Here is a 21,235-nt window from a genome sequence, read left to right on the forward strand (position 1 = left end):
CATGCAATTAAGTCATCGAGTCGTCACAGCAGATTCTTCTCTAATGGTACTTGGTTAATATGAATGGGTTTATATATTTCATACGGGTATTGTATATGATGACTTGCATAAGTTCTTTTTTTAAAGACTTGGTTTGAAAGATAATAACTTAATGAGCATAACACATTCCTGTTTCTTACAGATTTGATGGGATGAACCTGTAGCAATTGCTTGAGTCTGAAAATGAGTGGCAGAGGTCAAACCTCTGGTAGGATAAGATTGAAATGTCCATATGCTAACCAGTGATAAAGAGTGAATGGAAAGGATTCAGGCAATATCCATCGCTGTGGCCCAGGACTGACAGCCTTCCATCTGCATCAGGAAGGAAGAACACCTGCTGATTGTGTGATGGCCACGACATGACTGTTCACTACGTATTTCAACAGAATCCTTGGCTCTTGCAGTCATAAAACTTTACTCACGGTTCTGCCACCTGTAGCCACCAAATCAATGCTATAGAACATAATTTAAATTTGAACTCAAAACTATGTCTGATACAGAATTAAATCAGCAAATTGCTGCTGAACAGCAAAATTTAAAGCTGCATCCAAAAAGGATATAGAAGTTGAAATCACCGTATGTCAAATAAGGATAAGGAGATATATCTAACAACTTCAGGACCAAATGAGACTCTTATTTAAGGACTACCTATTGAAGATTCTTTTTTCTTTTGTTGTCCAAGTTGTGGATATTTTACCTAGTGAGTCCTAATCTCATTAAGCAGAACATACTGAAAAGGAAAAGTGAATTTACACAAAGCTTAAAAATTCTTAGTATATTTTAGATATGAGACCCTTGTCTGTTGTATGGCTAGTGAAGATTTTCTCCCAATCCGTGGGCTTTCTATGGATCTTGCTACCTATGTCCTTTGTCATGCAGAACCTCTGCAGTTTCATGCAATCCCATTTGTCCAAACTTCTGGGTCTTTATTAAGAAAATTTCGGCCTGTGCCAAGGAGAACTACGGTTTCTCCAATTCCACCCTGTAATGTTTTCAGGGTGTTTGCTTTGACTTCAAGGTCTTTGATCCAGTTGGAGTTGATTCTGGTGCAGGGTGATATATTAAGATCTAGCTTTAGTTTTCTACAGGCGATTAACCAATTTTGCCAGCACCATTTACTGAAGAGGCTGTCTTTCTTCCATTCTGTTTTTTTTTTTAGCTCCCTTATCGAAGATTAGGTGGTTTTATCTTTCTTGCTGTTGTTTTTAATGTATTTATAATGAACCATGTGATTTTTTTGTTTCTTTTGTATGCTCTTTCTCTATGGTATAACCCCTGTTTTCACTATATTTGATTCCGGTGCCCTGGATCTGGTGTATACATTTTTCTAATTTGAGGAAAGGAAGGGAAATAATAAAATGTTGAAATAAGGATATAAGCTGATCCATTGTAACAATGAGAAGTACAAGATACTATGTTGAAAATGAAGGGGGAGGGAGGAGTTGGGGAGGTGGGGAGGAAAGGGATGGTAGGGGAAAAATAAAGGAGGAAGTAACAATGCTGGATAGGAAATGGACTCATTACCTTGCTCATGTAACTCCTCTGTACAGTATTTTTACAATAAAAACTCAATACAAAAATTCTTATTATACCCAAAACAATCAGTGACAAGGCTGTTTTGGGGTTAAACTGAGAAATCCTTTATTTCCTTGTTTGTTTAGTGTTGGTAGTACTTGAAGATCAGACTTAAGGCTTCATGCTAGCCAGGCAGGTGTTCTACCACCTGAGTCATATCATTTTTTTGTGTGTCAGTAATGGGCCTCAAACTTGGGGCCTGGACATTGTCCTTGAGCAAAAGTGTGCTCTACCACTTTGAGCCACAGGGCTACTTCCAGTTTTCTAGTAGTTACCTGGAGATAAGAGTGTCACCAACGTTCCTGCCTGGACTGGCTTTGAGCTGCGATCCTTAGATCTCAGCCTCCTGAGTAGCTAGGATCACAGGCATGAGCCACCAGAGCCTGGTTTCAATTGTTCTTTTGCTTTTGTTTATTCTTTAAACAGAGTCTCACACTTCTGCCAGGAGTGGTCTTAGGCAGAAATGTTCCTATCTCCATCTTCTGAATATCTGGGATTATAGGTAGGCATCATCATATCTAGGTCTGGAAAAGGCTTTCTTCATAGTATGAAACAGAAGTTGGGTACTGCTTATGTCATGCTACATGGCTGTCTATGTTTAGTAGTGCCAAAAGGAATGTAGCAGAGAATCAACAGAGTACAATTAGAATTGAAAAGAGAATGAGATGTGGATCCTTTAGGACCACAACTGTGGAATTTGCCTTCCTTTTACCTGGCTAAATATTTGACCTGTAGGCATGGGACATCCAAATGATTCTAATTAATAAAGAATCATTATTATTATTTATTATTAATCTGTTCTTACTTTGTGCAGTAGTGATTGACTATTACAAATATATGCCATTGTTTAATAAACAAAATGGCCTATAATTGTTTTTAATTAATTCCCCTGCTCCATGTCTAAAGAAACAAGGTAACTATGATTGTAGTTTCAGAAACCTGCTGTCATTTCAAACACATCTATGAAGAACCCAGCCAGCTCACCTTTCTCAGTGATAGCTCCACATTTGTGTCTGCATTGAAATTGTATTTAGCTATGGCTTCTCCAATCTCTCCAGGCTGGGCTGGGGGAGGGGGTCTTGCAGGCTGTGCTTTTTCAGGAGGGGTGAGTTTCTGCACGGAAAGCACACATTGGTCCTTCAACTGGTGGGGATTTTTTTGAAACAATCAGTCAGGAGGGAAGGGGAAAGACCTTACCTCCACGTATGAGATTGGAAAAATGCCTACTCGTCCATAATGCTCTCCCTCATACCAATTTTGATCAATTTTCCTTAGGATGTAGACGGTATCCCCTTTCTTAAAGGACAACTCCCTGAAAGAGATGGGTTAGAGGTGTTTTTGTTTTTTCCCTCCCTGGATGACTAGCAATTATTCTTAAGATCAGCACCCTCCTTAGATCTGTGTTTGTCTGGGAAATATCCTTCCAACCAGTAACAATCTATTGAGCTCCGTTAGGTAAATTTTTTTTTCTTGAAAATCCCTCGAAGCCACTTACAATATGAAATTAGAAATGACTCAGAAAAGCACAAGCATCACATTCTGTATAAATCCCAGGCAGTTGGACAGGAAATGTAAAAAAAGAACAGATTATTGCTATTTCATCATTAGTTTAGTAGAAGTGTTATAATGCTTGGAAAATGATTGATTCGTGCTATACTGAGTTCTTCTTTTGTCCTGAAGCTAGTTAGTAGAGACTAATCCCATATCTACACACAAATATACACACATACACACATTCAACACAATCTTTAGATAGTTATAGAAAGGAGTTTTATTTAGCATACCAGTTTATGTGTACAATGTGTCCTGATCAGTTCACTCTTCCATCGTTCTCACCTGAATTTATCCCCCACCCAATCCCCTCAAGTTACTTGGTTCCATTTTCACACTGAGTATTATGATTAAATTCACTCATCCTCTCTCTCCACTCAACAGCTCCTCTCCCCTTCAGCCCTATCCTCAGACCAGACATGGCTTTACTTCCTGGTATTCATTTTGTTACATTGTTCAAAGGGTTTACACTATGGAAATCTACTCCTACAGTATACCTTTAATGTGCCAAAATTCATAAGAAAGACAAATACCAGGTAGTCTCAAGGAAAAAAAAAACAGAAAAAATTTATTAGATTTTTGAGGTTGAGAGGTATTTAAGGTACTTTGATAAGGAATTACTTTTGTGTGACAGAAAAGATCTTATTCTTTGAAGAGTTTGATGGGGCACAAAGATGAATACCTTTTAAATCCAAACACAGTCAAAAATTCTCATCATCTTTATACATTTTGTTTTTAAAAAATAAAAATGTTTTAATGGTATTAAGCCTTTTTTCCATTTTGACTCTTTAGACTACAATAGGTGAATCAGGAACTTTTAAAAATGTAAACTCTAAAGACCTTATTCATTTTGAGTAACACAGACATCAATTTACTCCCTGTAACTTTATTTTAAATTAATTCTTGACCAAAAACTTTAGAAAAAGAATCAAGAGCTGGTGGCTCATACCTGTAATCTTAGCTATTTAGGAAGCTGAGATCTGAAGATCATGTGGTTCAAGTGGTAGACTCCAGCTTTGGTGGAAGCTTTGGGACAACACCCAGGCCTTGAGTAAAAGCTCTAGTACCAGCACACACACACACACACACACACACACACACACACACACACACACACACACACACACTCTAGAAAAAGAGATTTATTTCTTTTTCATTTTACATTGTGCTCTAACATGCTCATGTAAATTTAAGGCTTAGTGTTTCCCAACTGAATTCAAAATGAAAATAAAATAGTTGCATCTCAATTACTAATTCTGAATGAACAAAGTAATTCAAGTGGAAGATGGAATTAGTCTGAGGTCTTAGCTGTAACCCACTCTATTGTAATACTTACCTCCTGAGGTTTTACCAGCACAGTTAAATCTCACCTAAATCAGATGGAAAATGTGTGTCCTACTTACTTAGATGTCTGAGCCTTAAAATCATAAACAGCTTTTGCAGGCAATTTCTGAAAAGAAAGATCAGCAATTAGCACTAGTGTAGAATGCTGATTTCCTACAAGAAAGCAATTCCACATGTGTTAAAGGAAAATGACACCTCAAGGAATGATTAAACCTATGTAGTGTAACTCCTACATTCAATTTACAATTAAAGCAGTGAATTCTAAATCTAGATTTATCAATTATAATCTATATTTTAGGAATTAACAGGGACAATGCTATTTTAAGAAAATAAAGTACCTGCTGAGAATTTGGTGAAAAGTGTAATTTTGGTAACTATTTTCTTGAGACAGGGGTGGAGGGACCATTGCTCTATGTTCTGTGCACTGATCGAAGTCTGAGTCTCAACAGAAGGACCAAAAGACATGTGGAGAGCCAGAATCTTCTTCATAAACATTGTGGACATATTAGCCAAGAACTATTAGTCCAGTTATCACTGGGAGGCCAATTAGGGGCCAAAAAGTATAGGTGTGATTGTCTTATATCCTCAAGTGAGCTCAGGAATCCACACACAGCCAGCTGGCTGTTCATCATTTGGTTACTACGTGACACAAGCTCTGGGCTCATAAATCTAGTACTTTATGGTTGGTGGTATTTATCCCATTCTCTGAACTTCAAGAAACCTGGACAATATCTGACTTTGGGGTTGTCCCTCAGGCACTTCCACACCTGGAAGTTCCTCCTGGAATGGTTATCAGTCCTAGGCTGGCTTTCAATGTTGGTTAACTCTCATAGCTTCAGGACAGGAACAAATGTTCTGGTACTGGAGGCCATGGACTAACAGCCAGTTGGTCCCTTTTTTAAGGTATCTTCTCCAATAAAAGCAAGCCAGAAAAATTACTTATATAGAATTTGTATTTGCATCACAGTTGACCTTGAGTTCACTCCTAGACCAGTAGGGCAAGGAGACAGTACAGAGAAAAGCTTTGTGCCATCAGTGATTCAGGATTCTTTACAGCTGTTAACTCTGAGGCCTCAGATAGGCCTCACAGCCCAAACTGAGAAGTGGAGCTGGAGTCAACTGCCTCCAGGGCTTGACTCCAATTCCAAGGAAAGCTCTTTCTGATTTCTCAGCTGTTATCTGACGTTCCAAACTCAGTTCTTTCCAGGGTTGGGATATATACTGGGCAGGTGAATACCTCATCATATACATTGTTAGAAGAGATTCCCATGCTGTGTAATGAGCTACCTCTTTATCTGGAGTTCCTCGTCGGTCCCTCGGTGCACTTCGCCCCAGGTCCGTCAAAACCGATGGGTAATTTCTCGGGGACTCTTGGTCTATTGGAAAGGACAAGACCAATCAGAGGGAATATTCTTTTTTTTTTTTGCACTGAGTACAGCTTTCTCATCCTTTTCCCTGCTCCCCCTCTCCCCCTCCCCCCTCACAGCCCCACCCCGTGACAACTAATTTTTCCTCCACATTTGGAGAGACATCACTGATGAAAATGTAGGTGCAAAAGCCATAGTCAATGATAATGGTGAGATGTAACACACATAAAATGAGAACATTTCAAAAGCAGAGATTCCCAAGGGAGTAGCGTTCTTTTTTTAGGGGGAGGTCCAGTCATGCGGCCTGAACTCTGGGCCGGGGCGCTGTCCCTCAGCTCTTCAGCTCAAGGCTAGCGCTCTACCACTTGAGCCACAGCGCCACGTCTGGCTTTTTCTGCTTATGTGGTGCTGAGGAATCGAACCCAGGGCCTCATGCATGCAAGGCAAGCGCTCTACCACTGAGCCACCTTCCCAGCCCGGGAGTTGCATTCTAATATACATAAATATGATTGCTTCACTGATGATTTATTGCACCACAGCAGTGTAGACAGTAAAAGAGATTTTTCAAGTAAATCTTCCTTTTCCATATTTACCACTTCTGTTTGTTTCATATTTATTACTATTACTATAAGGATGGAAGATAGAGAATATGGAAACAACAAGAATTTGTAGAAACAGAAATGTTTTGTGGAACAACATTTTAAGCAGATATTAATGAAAGAGAGATGAATAAATATGATGACAACAAAACTGTGGTTGTTTCTTCCCTTTCTCTCTCTCTCTCCTTCTGTCTTGGCTTCTCCCTCTTCCTCTCCATCTACTTCTCTGTTTTTAAAATACTGATTGCGTCTTAAGATGTTTATAGGCTTATGAGAAATAATTTATTTTAAAAAACAAAGGGGGTAAACAGAGCCTCCTATCAGTCACCAAATGGTTTATGAATTATTGAGGAGTTTGTTCATCTTAAAGCAGAGTATGAATTATTTCATTACAAAATAGTTATTGCAATTTTTTTTAGCAGCATCTTACTCCTTACCCACTTATATGACTTGTATGTGTCGATGTGTGTAGATTGAAAATATCCCAGCACACTATGCTACAGAACTTTACTGGTGTAATTGGGTCAGTCTGTCAATTCTTCTATCTCTTTAAAAATTTCTGTTACATTAAATAGCATGAAATATTAAATAGCAAGTTACATTAAATAGCAAGAAATGAAGCAAACTTTATTTTATATGAAGAAAACACTGTTTAGTGTTTGAATACTTTGCCTTTATGGAAGAAATTTTTGACTGTTTTTACATGGGATAGCTAATTCTGTCTGAGGTGTTATTTCCAAAGGCTTTAGGTATAGAAAGGTAACATGGTGATGAACATCCCCTTCCTTCCTTTCTTCCTTCTTTCTTTCCTTCCGGTATTGGTGGTACTAGGATTTGAACATAGGACCTCAAGCTCTGTACCACGTGAGCCACATTACTAGCTCTTTTATCTTTTAGTTCATTTTCAGACAGTCTTATGCTATTGCCTGATGCTAGTCTCAGGCCACAATCCTCCTACCTCTGTCTCTAGTCTAGTTGGAATTGCAGATTTGAACCACCCCCTGTTCTTTGAGACAGGGTCACACTAACATTTTCTTTTTATTGTAGGTAGGCTTCAAATGAGTCTTCAAAATGAGATCCTTCTATCTCCATCTTCCAAGTTGCTGGGTTATAGGCATGAACCACTGAATGTGTCTTTGCAAATGTTTCAGGTAAAATAAGGGCAATTATTTTCATATATTAGAAGATGATGTATGGTACATTTTTACTCTTAGTTACTATATTGTGAATATGAGGTCTTCATAATGATCAAAAATTCTAAATTACTTTTAAGTATTGGAATATAGTCTACTTTTACTGGGGTTGAACATAATTACAAAGTAAATATTTTATAAGGAGCAAAATATTCTTTCACTGATTCCTAAGACCTTTTAAGGTCATGTTTCCCTAATATGGCCTATCTGTACATAAAAATGAGATGTGATTGATTCAGGATATTGGAAAGTTTTTAAAAATTGTATTTGGACCTTCCTCTGAAAATTTCTTATTATAGAAATTGATTTAAAAATTTCTAATTTGTTGTTTTTGAAGCATGTTGCATAAATAAAAAAGCAAGGGTAAATACTAACAAAATAAATTTGTGAAATGATAATTAATTTTTTGTCATATATTACAGAAAGGTGAAATTTAGTTTGTATCTCTTTTTGTCTGCAGAAATTGCTTTTATGATAAGAACTATGAACCAAAAGGGGCTTGAATCACTTTCTTAGTTACCTGCCAATGGTGCTATCTTGAGCAAGTTTCTTGTCATCTTTTGGGTCTCAGTTTTTTTCAGTTGTTCAACAGAGCACCCCATTGGATTATGCCAGTCAGGGATTATATTAAGGATTATACCCTAATTAGGTAAGGTAGATAAAGCACTTGGTAGTACCTGGTGTATAGAAACTTTTCTGGACTGTGTGTTCTAGCCACCTCTAATTGACATGCTACACAGGGCACTTTAAGAATGAATGGAGCCTGTAGCTGGTGGTTCACACTTGTAATCCTCACTCAGGAGGCTGAGATCTGCGGATCACAGTTCAAAGCCAGCCCAGGAAGAAAAGTCTGAGAGACTCTTTCTTATCTCCAATTAACCACCAAAAAATATGAAGTGGCGCTATGGTTCAAGGGTAGCTAGCGCACTCTCCTTGAGCTGAAGAGCTCAGTGTCAGTGCCCAGGCCCAGAGTTCAAGTCCCATGACTACAAAAAAACCCAATGAATGGAATAATTGGATAAAACATTGGAACAACTTATGTTTTTAAGTTACGTAAAGTTCAAGTAAACATCTCTACGTTTGAATTACTATGTGTCTTTGCATTGGCATGTTGACATTGACTATGACAATGTAGTTGAAAGTCACCTTAACCTAGACATTTTCAAATTCCAATGTACAAATTATTTTAGCAGAAATGAAAAATTAATTGAATAATGGAAAAGAAGAGAAGATGGATACACTGAATGATGGAAATGAAACTTTTATATGTATAGCTTAAAGAAATAGTCACAAAAATTGTATCCCAATTGTGTTCTTTAAATGGAGAAAGGAACAACATAAATTCTAATCTCTTTGGTGGCTCATCAAGCACAAATCACAGATTCAGTTTTGTTTGCTGGGTGTTTTGAAGCCGTATCTTCTACATAGAACATGAACAAACTATTCGAGTCAATGGGAATAAAGATTCAAAGGTAAAAAACTTTATGTTAAGTGTTTTTCTTTTCATTTTACACTAAAAAAAAAGATTTGTTGAGGCTACTGACATGTTGTTATAGTGTCTGTCTCGAGATAGTCTTTTTAATGCCATAGATAATTTAATTTGTTGTCTGTATGTACCTGTCATCTTAACCCTAACATTAAACTACAACATGGTTTTCCCTTCATTTTGGAATGAGGAAAATGCTTCTGAATTGATGATCACTTTAAACTACAGTGAAGTCTGACTATCACATGGCAAATGAGAAGTATTCAGTAAGACAAGTTAGCACAAGAGCATTTGCTTTGTGACACATAAACATGTCAAGGGGTCTCACAGCTCAGGAATGATGAAGATGCATGAATGAAAAAATGGAAGAGCTGGAGAGGGAATAGCTGAAGGACAAGAATAAAGAAAGAAAAGCTCATCCACCTTGGAAACTCAGTGCACACTCAGGATCCTGGTGGTGGTAATTGATGGTTGTGTCCACTTCTTGGAAAGAGGCACTGCGAGGCATTCTCTCGCAATCATTTGGGTACAATGGACAATGGATAGCACCATCTCGAGACAGGGGGTGGAAAGGCTGGTGGGAGGGGCTCCTTCTTAGAACTTTTAGGGAGGAATTCCTTTCAGGAATGTCTGGCAGCAGTTCACTGATGAGACGATGCAATATACTGTTATCTGGCAAACTTCCTCTTCTCTTTTCAGCTTTGATTTGGTCGCAGATATCTTTAAGGGCAGAATCCAGAGCCTCAAACACAGAGGCTTTGCATTTGGCCTTTTCAGCTTGCTTTTTGGGAGTTACATTTTTTTTCCTCCTGAAAGGCACAGGGCTGACCAGAAATGCAAGTTTAGACAAGCCAGGGTCCAGGTCTTGTCTTCTGGGTGGTTCGATGTTTTCATGTTTGGCTCTTTCGTGTTTTAGCATGGTGGTGAATCGAGTGTAGGAGGCGGGGCACCGGCCTTTGCAGGAGCTGATGAGGTGTCGGTGATGGTGGTGGTGGTGGTGATGGTGGTGGTGATGGCTGGATCCGTAGAAACTTTCCGAGGAGGTGAAGGAGAAATGATCAAAGTCACTTTCGCTGCAGAAGGAGGACCCTTCCACGTGAATGTAGTCACTGTGGTCTGACACGACTCCATCCTGGTCACTGTCGGAGAACTCGACGTGAGCCCTGGGCTGCTCGTCGCTGGTGACTTCAATGTGAACGGGCACCAGGGTTTTCGACGAGTAGCTTCGTTGAACCTGCGAAGTGTGTCTGCTTGGAGTGTCTTCTTCCAGCAAAGACTCGATGGAAAACCGCCTCTTGGGACACAGACCATTCTGTTGGGGCTCTAGAGTTATGGGAGATAACGTTTCATCTCCTAAATTTGGCATCGATTTGGACTTTTGGATCAACTTCTCGAATTCGGAGATGCGGGTGGGTACCATGTCTCTGGGCACCTCCTCCGTGGAAGACTGGCTCCAGCCCTGCAGCAGGCCTTGCAGCTGCCGCTCCTTTTCATACTGCAGGATTCGCGACTTCACAGAGCAGATCACCTCCGAGTTCATCAGATCCTTGCGGTTGATGCGATGCATCTTCTTGTACATCTTGAGGAATCCGGGGGCATTGTGCGCCGCCCTGTGCCTGGTCCTTGGCCTGCCGTTACCGTGACCCTCTTGGATGTAGGGAGATGCCCATACCTCTGAACCGTTCTCCTTGGAGTCTTCTTCGCAGAGAAGGGAGCCCATACTTTCCGATTTGATTTTAGGGTCTGGAAAGCTATCACAGTCATCATTTAAGAGGTCGTCACAGCTCCGGGATTTGATTTTGGGGGACACCGTTTCTTCGGTGCTGCTCCAGATCTCTGCATTTTGTCGGGCCATCTGCCAGCCGTTCTTGAAAGTGATGGCCCTGGCAGAATCCCGGGGGACATCCAAGTGCTGTCTATACTTGCTACAGTACTCTAACTCACTGCAGGGGGCGCCGTTGAGCCCTGAGTAACTGCAAAGGGATGGACATAGGTTGCTATCATCCCCACCTTTCAATCCAGAGCAGCATGGCAGGAAAGAGACATTGGGAGAAGTTAAAAGGTTCACCAAGAGAGGAGAGCGTGTCAGTATCAGACAGCATAGCAAAGAGAAGGCAGTTAGTGTGGTATACTCTAGACATGATTGTTAACACACCGGAGAGTGGGGGGAAAAGTCTAATTCTAAGGCAAGCTTGTACTTTTTCAATGAAGATAGCTCTGCAGAGTTCAAAGTCAGCATATAATGCACCTACATGCCACCAGGAGCCAGTACACCTAATTCGTATTGCATAGTTCTTGTATCTCTCCATCAGCATGGTGGGCAGATCATAGCACCTCTTAAACAGATAGTATGATGAGATAGAAGTTTCAAGGCTTAACAATTAAATTAAATAGGGATAGGATTTGTGGTTCATTTGACTTAAGTTGGTAAAAAGTAATTTGAAAATTTACATTTAACAAATTGTAATTATAATAATTTTCCTTGGATTGTCAATAGAAAAAGCCATATGACAAAAGGATTTTGTCAAAATTTGGTAATAGTTACGATCAATCGTTTTTCCTGGAAAATAACTCTGGCCTCTTTAAACAAAATAATTTTTGTAAGTTGTTGATACCCAGCCTTTTATTGCATATATTACTCACATAAAGATAACTGGACAGAATGTAAAACTATCTGAGGTAAATGCATCATGCTTTCTTTCTCTATTTTCTTAGAATCATTTGCAATTGGATAATTGGAAACCAAACTAGAAAACTAATTGAAATAAAGCCAAATTTTACATCAACTTAGATTATCTGTGGAAATATTCTTTTGCTTTGCAGAGTTAAGTAATAATGGAGAGACTAAATCACATGTCTCGAGATTGCTTCCTCTTAGCAATAAAACATAGGGGAGGAACATATCTAATAACAACTTAAGAGTTAAGATCTTCCCGGAATTCTTCAAAGTACGTAAGCACATTAAATAGATATATAGTGTTTGGAAAAGGAAGTTGACTTGATACTCCTTATGATAAAATAGTTACCCAAATTCGTCAAAATCCTTTTAACTTTTGGGTGGTATCCAAGAATAATAAATCAATACAATTTCATAACCAACTAGTTACTTTAAAGCATAGGATCTAATAAAAGAATCACTGTTCATGAAGAAAGGTATAAAGAATGATCTCACTAAAGAATGAGTCTTACTCCTTCTGACCATCCAGTTACTACTCAGAGCTTTGACCAGGCCTTAGGAAATCTCAGCTTCTTTCACCTACCCAGAGTCTGTCTGTCCATCACAACTAGTCTATCTCTCACCCATGAGATAGCCTGGTTACCTTTAACTATCATGTAATTTGTTTGTCTAACATTGGTATGTGGAGCTGAATCTGTCTTAGTTCATGGAAACTTCCGTTAGTGTACATTTTCTGCACACATTTTAAAATTCCTTCTTCCTTCTATTTCAGCTTCAAGAGACTGGAAAAGATTGGAGAATCCCAAAATTTGAAGGACCTTAGATCCACAAAGATGGAAGTTCAATTCTTACTCTCCATCTCAGAAATCTCCAAGGCAATAATGCACTCAATGATCCTCTAAACTAGTGACATGCTCCCTTTCCTTAGCTTACTACATTTCCAAAGAAGAGACAGATCAGCCAGGAAAGTGGCTTGTTGGCTTCTAAATTTTGTAACTGTGGCTTAAAACCACTTATTTCACACTATTGTGAGTTGACCACATGTTAGATGGCTCAATGTGGAAATTCTAATATAGATATATAAAAGTGGATCAGAATATAGATTGAATAAAGAAATGACTTTGATTAGATGAGAAAACTCCCATCTACAGTATAAAGAAACCAATGAATATGTTAGGCAATAACTTTTTCTGTTACTACTTAAAATTCTTAGCTCAGAAATTTAATTCATTTGCTGCTATAGAAACATAAGAAAATTTCAGCTATTTCTAAATGCTCATAAATGTCATCTTTATATATGTGACTAGTTATTTCATATTTTGACATTGTTTAAAAAAACTAGTTGGGGGACAAAACACAGATATTAGTCCAAGTCCTTGAAGCTACACAAATAGCTCGTCAACTAGAATCTGTTACATTATTCAAAACAATAGGTAAAAAAGATAGGTAAAGGAGCACATATCATTGCTACTGGATCGGCTCTCCCGACTGTAGTCTAAATCTAGAACTAGAACATTGCTGTGTTTACTCATTCTTGCTCACCTTTTGCTCTTGAAGGAGAGGAAGGAGAAGAACTAATAAAAGACTTGGTAAGGGTGGCGCTTGATCCTGGGAGGTCCCGATCTGCGCTGGTCCTGCTTTGCTCTGCTAAGCCCCTAGGTGGCCCCACTGTAGGCTCGCTCTTCCTCCGTTTCCTAAAGTCACTGGCCATGCTTGCAGAGCTGAAAGAGGAAGTCAGCATCAGTGTGTTCACAACAGGAGAAGAGGGTAGGTTAGCATGTGCACTAGAAAGACCTGTGGGATACGCTAGAGTTGGTGGTGTCATTTCCCAAACCTCCACTCCCCCAAACTTCCTGTGTTTTGAAGGACTCAAAATGATCTTATTAGAATTCAATTGTTTTTTTTTTTTGGCATGAGGTATGATACATTGTGAACTATATAAGGAATTCTATTTTTTAAAATGTCTTTTAAAGATTTTTATTTTACAGACATAGCTTTTTTTTTTTTTTAAAAAAAAGCAATTTCAAGCTTATAGAAAGATTGCCTAGAATGTATAGGCCCTCCATATCTGTGGGTTCTGAATTTATAGATGTAATTGTAATTGGAAATAATTTTTAAAAATTGCATCTGTACTTATTTGGGCAGTACTCTTTAAGAAATACAATATAACAATGATTGTATCATTTTACCATATTCACACTGTATTAGTTATTATAAGTACAAATATTTATTTCCAGGTATACTATAAAATGTGAGCAGGTTGTACAACTATTATGGTAGTTATTTAAGAGACTTGAGCAGCTGTAGATTTTGGTATCCTTTGAGTTCCTAGATCCATCCCTTGTAGGTATCAAAAGACAATTATATAGAGAATCTCTCTCTCTCTCTCTCTCTCTCTCTCTCTCTCTCCTGTGCACCCTTTTCTCTATTATTTACATCTTATATGACACTTTTGGGACAACGGGTGAGTCTATTTTTGACTTGTCTTTATTTAAATCTAGAGTTTACACAGAGATCATCCTTGCAGATGTTGGAGTAACATTCTTTTATTTAAATCATGAAAAAGCTAGTGATAAAGTAAATTATTAAAAGATCCCTTTTACCCAGATTGTATAAAATGATGTTGATGGTCTAAAATGGCAGAAAGTGAGTATCATAACATTTAGGAAAACATTTATGAGCAAAGGATCCACTGTACATTGTACTGTCTGAGAAATCCTTGGATTGGATAATGGAAACAATAATGATTTATGTAAACAACATAAGGACACTGGGTAGTGTGTTACATGCTGTCTTTATATTTTCATCTTATTTAGCATCCTATGAAGATTACCACATGTCTGCAAATGAGCACATGAAACACGCATGCCTGATAGTACAGAGATAGAGCCAGACCTCTTTTTAAAGAGAATGCTGCAGCTCCCACACATGCATTTCCAAGGTTATCCCGCCATGGGAAGGTCACTGTGTCCTCATAACACTTATTAGGTCAGATCAAAACACTAGAGTTCAAACATTTCAAACATTTTGGTGCATGCAGAGATGCAAAAGGCAACATGAATTTCTTCTCCCATGATATTAATGTAAGTGGATAGCACATATGAATTCAAATTGTAAAGGGCTGAGTTCACCAAGTTTACTATTTGGATTGCTAAAAATTTACAGAATGGTAAATTTATGTGATAGAACTTTTTCTCAATGATGCAATATGTCTAAGTTTGTTGTTTAATACTGTTATTGGATGGTATCTGAATTTGGTAATATTTTCAAGTCAGTGTGACATTGAAAGTATAGTAACACAATTACTTTAGTCAGAATCTGAATGTACTTCAAACTACCTTGGTTCAATTCTGTTTTTCCTCTCTCTTTCTAGCTATGTAAACTTGGGTTACTGAGTCTAAGAGTTAAGGTTCTTTAGAGACCAGTAGCAACAGTGATATTTAGATCATAGTAGTGTCTTTGGACTGAATCATATCTAAGCTTAAAATGTAAGCTTAGATAATGTAAGACATTATTTATTGCTAGTAAAAGCACTTGATTTATGTGGTCAGAATATAATTAATAAATATGCACATAATAGTTTCTATAAAAATTTTATAAGTATATTATTACCTGACAATTACCTGAAAATTACTTATTATTACTTATCATTTCCATTAGAATGAAAGAACACTGGGTATATCAGAGACAAGAAAAGAAAAATTTCATTCATTTGGAGAGGAATTCATAATTATTTCACTTATTTTTATAAATCCTTGGATATTATATGAAGTAATATGTGAAAATAAATAAATTTCATGAATTATGGCATTTAAAATAAAAATGAATGATATGTCATTTCACTGTCATTGCACTGAGTGAAGTCAATATTGAAAGAGAAGCTACTGACTTTGACTTTTCTGGTTGTGAATGTACTGAGATTCTTACCTACTGGGCCTTTCCAAGCTTCTGTCTATAGAGGACTGATATACAGAGGCCTGTTAAGATAGAATAATAGATCCATGAGTTATTGCAATAGCAATTTTCACTTGTCTGACAACATTAGGTTAGATTGCTGAAAGAAATGTTACAAACATCAAGATTAAAAATAACATTTATTACTATTTTAAAGATGTCTTCCCAAGGAGAAACTGTGCAACCTGATTTCACTTTTTGTCCTGTCTTTTTTTCTTTTCTGATATACTAAATTGCATTTCTCGATGCAAAACAAGCTAATCACATCCCAACAATTCACTGACTAGAAGAAAAAAGAAAAATGAGCATTTTCTCAGGAATACTGAATTGAATAAAGAGTGAAGATATTCTGTACCACTGACTCAAAAACTTTGCTCATAGACTGATGGGAGGTGGAAATACCATACATAAATGCGTGTTTTTTAAAATATATTTTCCTTCACCATTAAATCTTTTTGAAATATAAGCCTTTATAATTTTGTTCTTATTGTGGGGAGTTATCTTTAAAATATAACATATAAACAAACTTGAGATACCTTTCATCTGTCAATGGAGGCTTGATATTTTAATAAAACTTAACAGGATCTGTCTAAAATAAACTCTAGAATATAACAAATTATAACCTCTTCAAATGGTACTTAAACATTTCCTCTATTCTGGGCAGTACATTAAAACTGAGAGCATACAAAACTGATAGAGGTATGTAGTTTTCATTTCCCATGAGCTCCACTGGGCCAATTGTTGAGGTATCTAAGATGAGAGGGCTGGTGCTGAGCTCCTCTACATATTGGAGCTGACAATATATGATGCAAGTATCTGTGCTTCAGTCCAGGATGCAAAGGGAAAGGTACACTGACTAAATCCACCTTGGGCTTTGATCATAGTCATTGCTCAGTTCATCATGATAGACCAATTGTGCCTTGTTGAAAAACTGCAATGTTAGTTTGAAAATGTTTATCTATGGAAAGTTAAAAAATATCAGTTAGAAAGGGACAATTTCTCAAAACTTATCTTAAATTCTTACCACACATACACATTTCACAGAATATTATAAGTTATATAAAGGCAATTAATCCTCACTGTACAAGCGACTTCATAATTATTTCTATTAAATGCCAAATCAGTATCAATTAGTGTCAATAAATCAAATTAGTACCAGTTAACCAAGTAAACATTAGTGTGTAAATTTGAAATTTTTTATGCAGTTCAATCTGCCAAGCAGCCTAATGGATAGCTGTAAAGTTGCATCTACTAACTGCCATCTGAATTTGATTCTATTTTCCTGAATGAAAATGCAACCATTCCATAGACAAAGAAAGACCTCTCACAGGACAATGGCCTCCTCATTTTAGACACAAGAAGCATATTTAGTTCCTAGATAATGTTAGAGTATAAGGTTCTCAACAAATAAGAAATTAGAGGAAATGATCTGCTGGTAGGATAAGTTTATGTGATTATTTTAAGTTGCTAAATAAATTAAAATAATTAGCACACTGTGAATTAGACACTAGGAAGGAAGAAAAACTTAAATAAGAAAGGAAACAATCAAGTTAAAAATAAAAAGAGATATATTATGATTTAGAAATTTTAATTCTACATCTTTGCAGAAGAGCAATACCAAGGAGTTTCAGAACATGCCATTGGTGTGTATCAGAGTTGTCATGGGAAGCCAAACAAACAGCTCATCACCAAAAAGTCTCTAGTTCAGACTCCTCTTGTAACACCTCTAGAGAGATTAGAAATTCTGACTTGTCCATTTGTGATGAGGTTGAGCAATAGTATAATATGAGATAAAATGTTGTGTAGAGTTATTAAGTCAATTGTATTTTTATTTTAGCCTAGGAAACTCCAATTATTCATTCTGTGCTGGTTCTCACACACAAAAGAAACGAAAACTTGTTTGTTATTATGCATAGATACAGAAAGTTCAGTATTAAATTTTACTAAAAGCATAGATTGATGACACAAGAATAACATAGAACTTCCCAACATAGAAATTATCTTCAGTAAAGAGGAAGTTTGTTTACCCCTGATTTTCTCCTGAGTATTGACATATTACTATTATTTTTAACACATCCACCATGCCATTTCAGTAAGGTATAGATACTGAATCACTGTAAAATAATTATGTGATTAAGCTCTCCTTAGAAGTTCTTAACTTTTCATTAGCTTAAGTGTTTCAGTTATATTTATGCATTAAAAAGTATGATGTTTGTGACATATTCCAGTCACTTAATAAATTATAGTTGAGCTAATCTTTGCCAGAAAAGACTATCAAAGAAGAAAAATGAAAATATCTTATGGGAATATATTTGCTTCCATGTTGAAAAACTATGATCTTAAATAAATAACATAGATAATGTGTCATTAAAATCATAAAAATGTCTGTCCCAATTCTTAAGAGATAATGAAAAATAGTTTAAATACCAGTAAAGGGCTCTTGGATGTGATTATTTTTGCCATTACTGAACATTAAAGAATGTGCCAAATTAAGTTTCTCCTGTTTCAATGCTTAAGAATTATTGTTCAATTTTCAGTTTCAAGATTCGTTTCACATAAATTCAGCAGAGAAAGTATTAAGTAGTAATTTGTTTGAGAAAGCTCACGCTCTAAATCTTTTGGATGAGGTTAAAAATGTTATAAAGAAAACGGCAATGAAAAACAGGCTGAGAGGTCAGTACTTATTTTCTTGGTAACTATCTTACAATGATTTTGGACATGTTTCTTAAAATTGTTAAGACACACCTGTTTCAACTAGCAAATGAGTGAATGGACATAATGCTTTCTAAATTCCATTTCCATTCTCAGTGAGCCCACAGTTTTCAATCGTACTGTGATTTAAACTCACACTTGCTAGGAAGGTGCTCTACCATTTGAACAGCACTGTTTCTCTCCTTTTTCCCGATTTTTCTTGCTTTAGTTATTTTTCAGATAGGATCTTTCAGTTTTGACAAAGTTAGCTTAGAGTCTTGACCCTCTGAGGATCAAGGATCCTCTTGATCCAATAATTTTACATCCTAGAAAGATTTCACCAAAATACCTGAGAAAAATGTCACACCAGTCGAATTTCAAAATAAATTCTTAAGTTATATTCAAATGCTGAACTGATAGCATTTCTTCATATAAAAAGATAACATGCAGAGTAGAATTGTGTGTTTAATTTTCTCTAGAGAATATGCTAGAAAACAAAATATAAGCCTAGAAAAAAGGAATAACCCAGATTGCTCCTTATTGTTCCATTTTACGTTTTATTTAATACTTTTTATTTAATTGCTGGCTACTTCTTTGTTTCAACACACTCTGATTCTTATTACAAGGATATAATTTGGAATTGTAAATGGGATCTCTAGAAATTGAGGTTGTTTGTCAAGGCTTGCAATTCCAGAGATTAACACTATGTGTCAGTTCTCTTCCTACAACGTAAGTTTTCAATTAGTTTTGTTTCTTAGTTGTACACATTTAATCGAGTGAGGTCTTTTCGTGTAGATGTTCATGTGCTGCATTAATTTAAGACAATAGAGCAAATAGTATGAAAAATAAGTTCGTTCCAGTTGCTCCTATCCTAGCTGCTTCTGAGAGATCCTACAAAGAAGACTTTTTTACATGAGAGCTAACAAAACGGCACCATTTTTACTTTGTCTTCTAATAGCTGTGTATTTTTAAAAATAATTTTCCTATTTTCTTTGTAGATATCAGTGTTTGATTCAGGACCATTTCTGGGATTTATTTTCAAATTTGCTTTGCCTATTGCAAATTAGGCAAACTTACATGAACTGGCATAACTGTTTTCACTTAGCAATTTGGCAAAAACATTCTATTGTTATTATTGTTGTGGGCTTGAACTAGGGGGTTGGGTGCTCTCCTTGAGCTCTTTTTCTCAAGGCTTGTGCTCCACCACTTTGAGTTAAGGCTCTCTTTCTGGCTTTTGAGTGGTTAATTGAAGATAAGAGTCTCTCTGGGACTTTTCTGTCTGGACTGGCTTTGAACCATGATCTTCAGATCTCAGCCTCCTGAGTAGCTAGGATTACAGGCATGAGCCACCAGCGCCTGATGGCACCATCATTCTTAAGTAGAGATTTAAAGTAAAATTTATCACATAAACCATTGATGATATGCTAGAACAGCTTCCTGAATTGCAGAATGTAGGGAGATTAGTGATGTCTGTCAAAGGTGGGGACTTGGGACATTGTAATACCTGCCAGGTATTTGTCATCCCTATTCTTGATTGATAATAAAACTCACAAGTTATAAGTATTTAGGAAAATGAAAGAATAAGTACACATTTTAGGCAAATGTAGGGCAGGGCATCTAAGAACCTAAACTCCTAATCTATATGGCCCTAAACTTTATAATGAGGTGGCTTTTAGCTTTGTAGTTGTAATTTACTCAGTCTAATAAAAAAGTGTTTTATATCCATATATATATATATATCCATATATATATATATATGCTATGGCTGATACTATTGAGTTTTGATTTTCCTAGTACTGAATATGAAAGCTGCATTAAATAGCTTAATTAAAACTCATAGCTAGAACAATTCTTCACCTGACATTCAGAAAAAGCCAATCTGTTTGGAATAAAAAATGTGTAAAGCTACAGTGGACACAACACAATGATACAAAGACAGATTTTGAAAACTAACTGAGACATTACAGCAGACTATAAAACATGAAGCTCAGATTCACAATAACAGCCCCTCCAGAGAACTCTGAAAAAAGAGAGAATAAGTTGTTTTTACCTCATTGGAAACACCAGGAGAATGATCTTGAACATAGTCCAGAGCCTTTTTAGGAGGCTGGGTGGAGACGGAACCACATAAGCAGAAGTTCAGAGATGGAATGGAGGAGAATCAATGGCAGCAAGGAGTGAACATGGAGAGAAGGTGACAACAGTTAGAAATTGAGTGTTGAGAGCATCAGATACACATACAGAGGAACACAAATGGAGCAAAATGGGGTAGCCTAAGAGGAAGAGTACAGTGTTTGTAACTATTCTCAAGCATTGGGCAAAATTGCTGGTGTTTGATTAGTATATTTATAAAACTCATCTCATCAAATAAAAAAATGAATACTCCTAGGCTTTGGCCACAGAGGGGTGCAAGTACATTAAAGAAACATTAAAAGAGCAAGTGGAGAGCATGCTAGTCAGTTTCCCTTGTGTGGCTGAAAATGATGATAGAAAATGAGAATCCTTTAGGCTCAGTGCAGAAATTGGCATAGTCCCTATAGACTCTCGGCCATCAGTAACAACACACATAAAACAAAGCAATGCAATGGATTCCCTCTGAAATAAAATGCGTTGATAGTGATGCTAGATACAGCTTAGAGAAAAATAAGAGTAATATTTCTCTTATTAAGTTCTTTGTTTATATTTGTTTATAATCATGTTTGATTCAGTTTGACAAAATGTAATGAATCTAGACAAATGTCTTTACATTTTTTAATGGA

General features: G+C 36.8%; 1 protein-coding gene across 5 annotated transcripts in view; it reads right to left on the reverse strand.

Annotated features, from left to right (window-relative positions):
• Window positions 1-21,235, reverse strand: part of Sorbs2 (sorbin and SH3 domain containing 2) — a 92,877-nt gene that overhangs the window by 24,145 nt on the left and 47,497 nt on the right. For 2 of the 5 annotated variants that reach the window (XM_013026532.1, XM_013026542.1), the window contains 7 exons: window positions 15,759-15,808; window positions 13,374-13,552; window positions 9,578-11,164; window positions 5,797-5,885; window positions 4,569-4,615; window positions 2,812-2,926; window positions 2,599-2,727 (listed from right to left, as the gene is read on the reverse strand). In XM_013026532.1, the coding sequence (XP_012881986.1) occupies window positions 2,599-2,727; window positions 2,812-2,926; window positions 4,569-4,615; window positions 5,797-5,885; window positions 9,578-11,164; window positions 13,374-13,552; window positions 15,759-15,808 (2,196 nt within the window). Of the gene's footprint in view, window positions 1-2,598; window positions 2,728-2,811; window positions 2,927-4,568; window positions 4,616-5,793; window positions 5,886-9,577; window positions 11,165-13,373; window positions 13,553-15,758; window positions 15,809-20,526; window positions 20,584-21,235 lie in introns of all 5 variants that reach the window. The other 3 variants (XM_013026513.1, XM_013026524.1, XM_013026551.1) reach the window with 3 other exon arrangements.

Source organism: Dipodomys ordii, unplaced genomic scaffold (genome assembly GCF_000151885.1).
Source record: "Dipodomys ordii isolate 6190 unplaced genomic scaffold, Dord_2.0 Scaffold4, whole genome shotgun sequence".
In the NCBI taxonomy this organism is placed as follows: Eukaryota; Metazoa; Chordata; class Mammalia; order Rodentia; family Heteromyidae; genus Dipodomys; species Dipodomys ordii.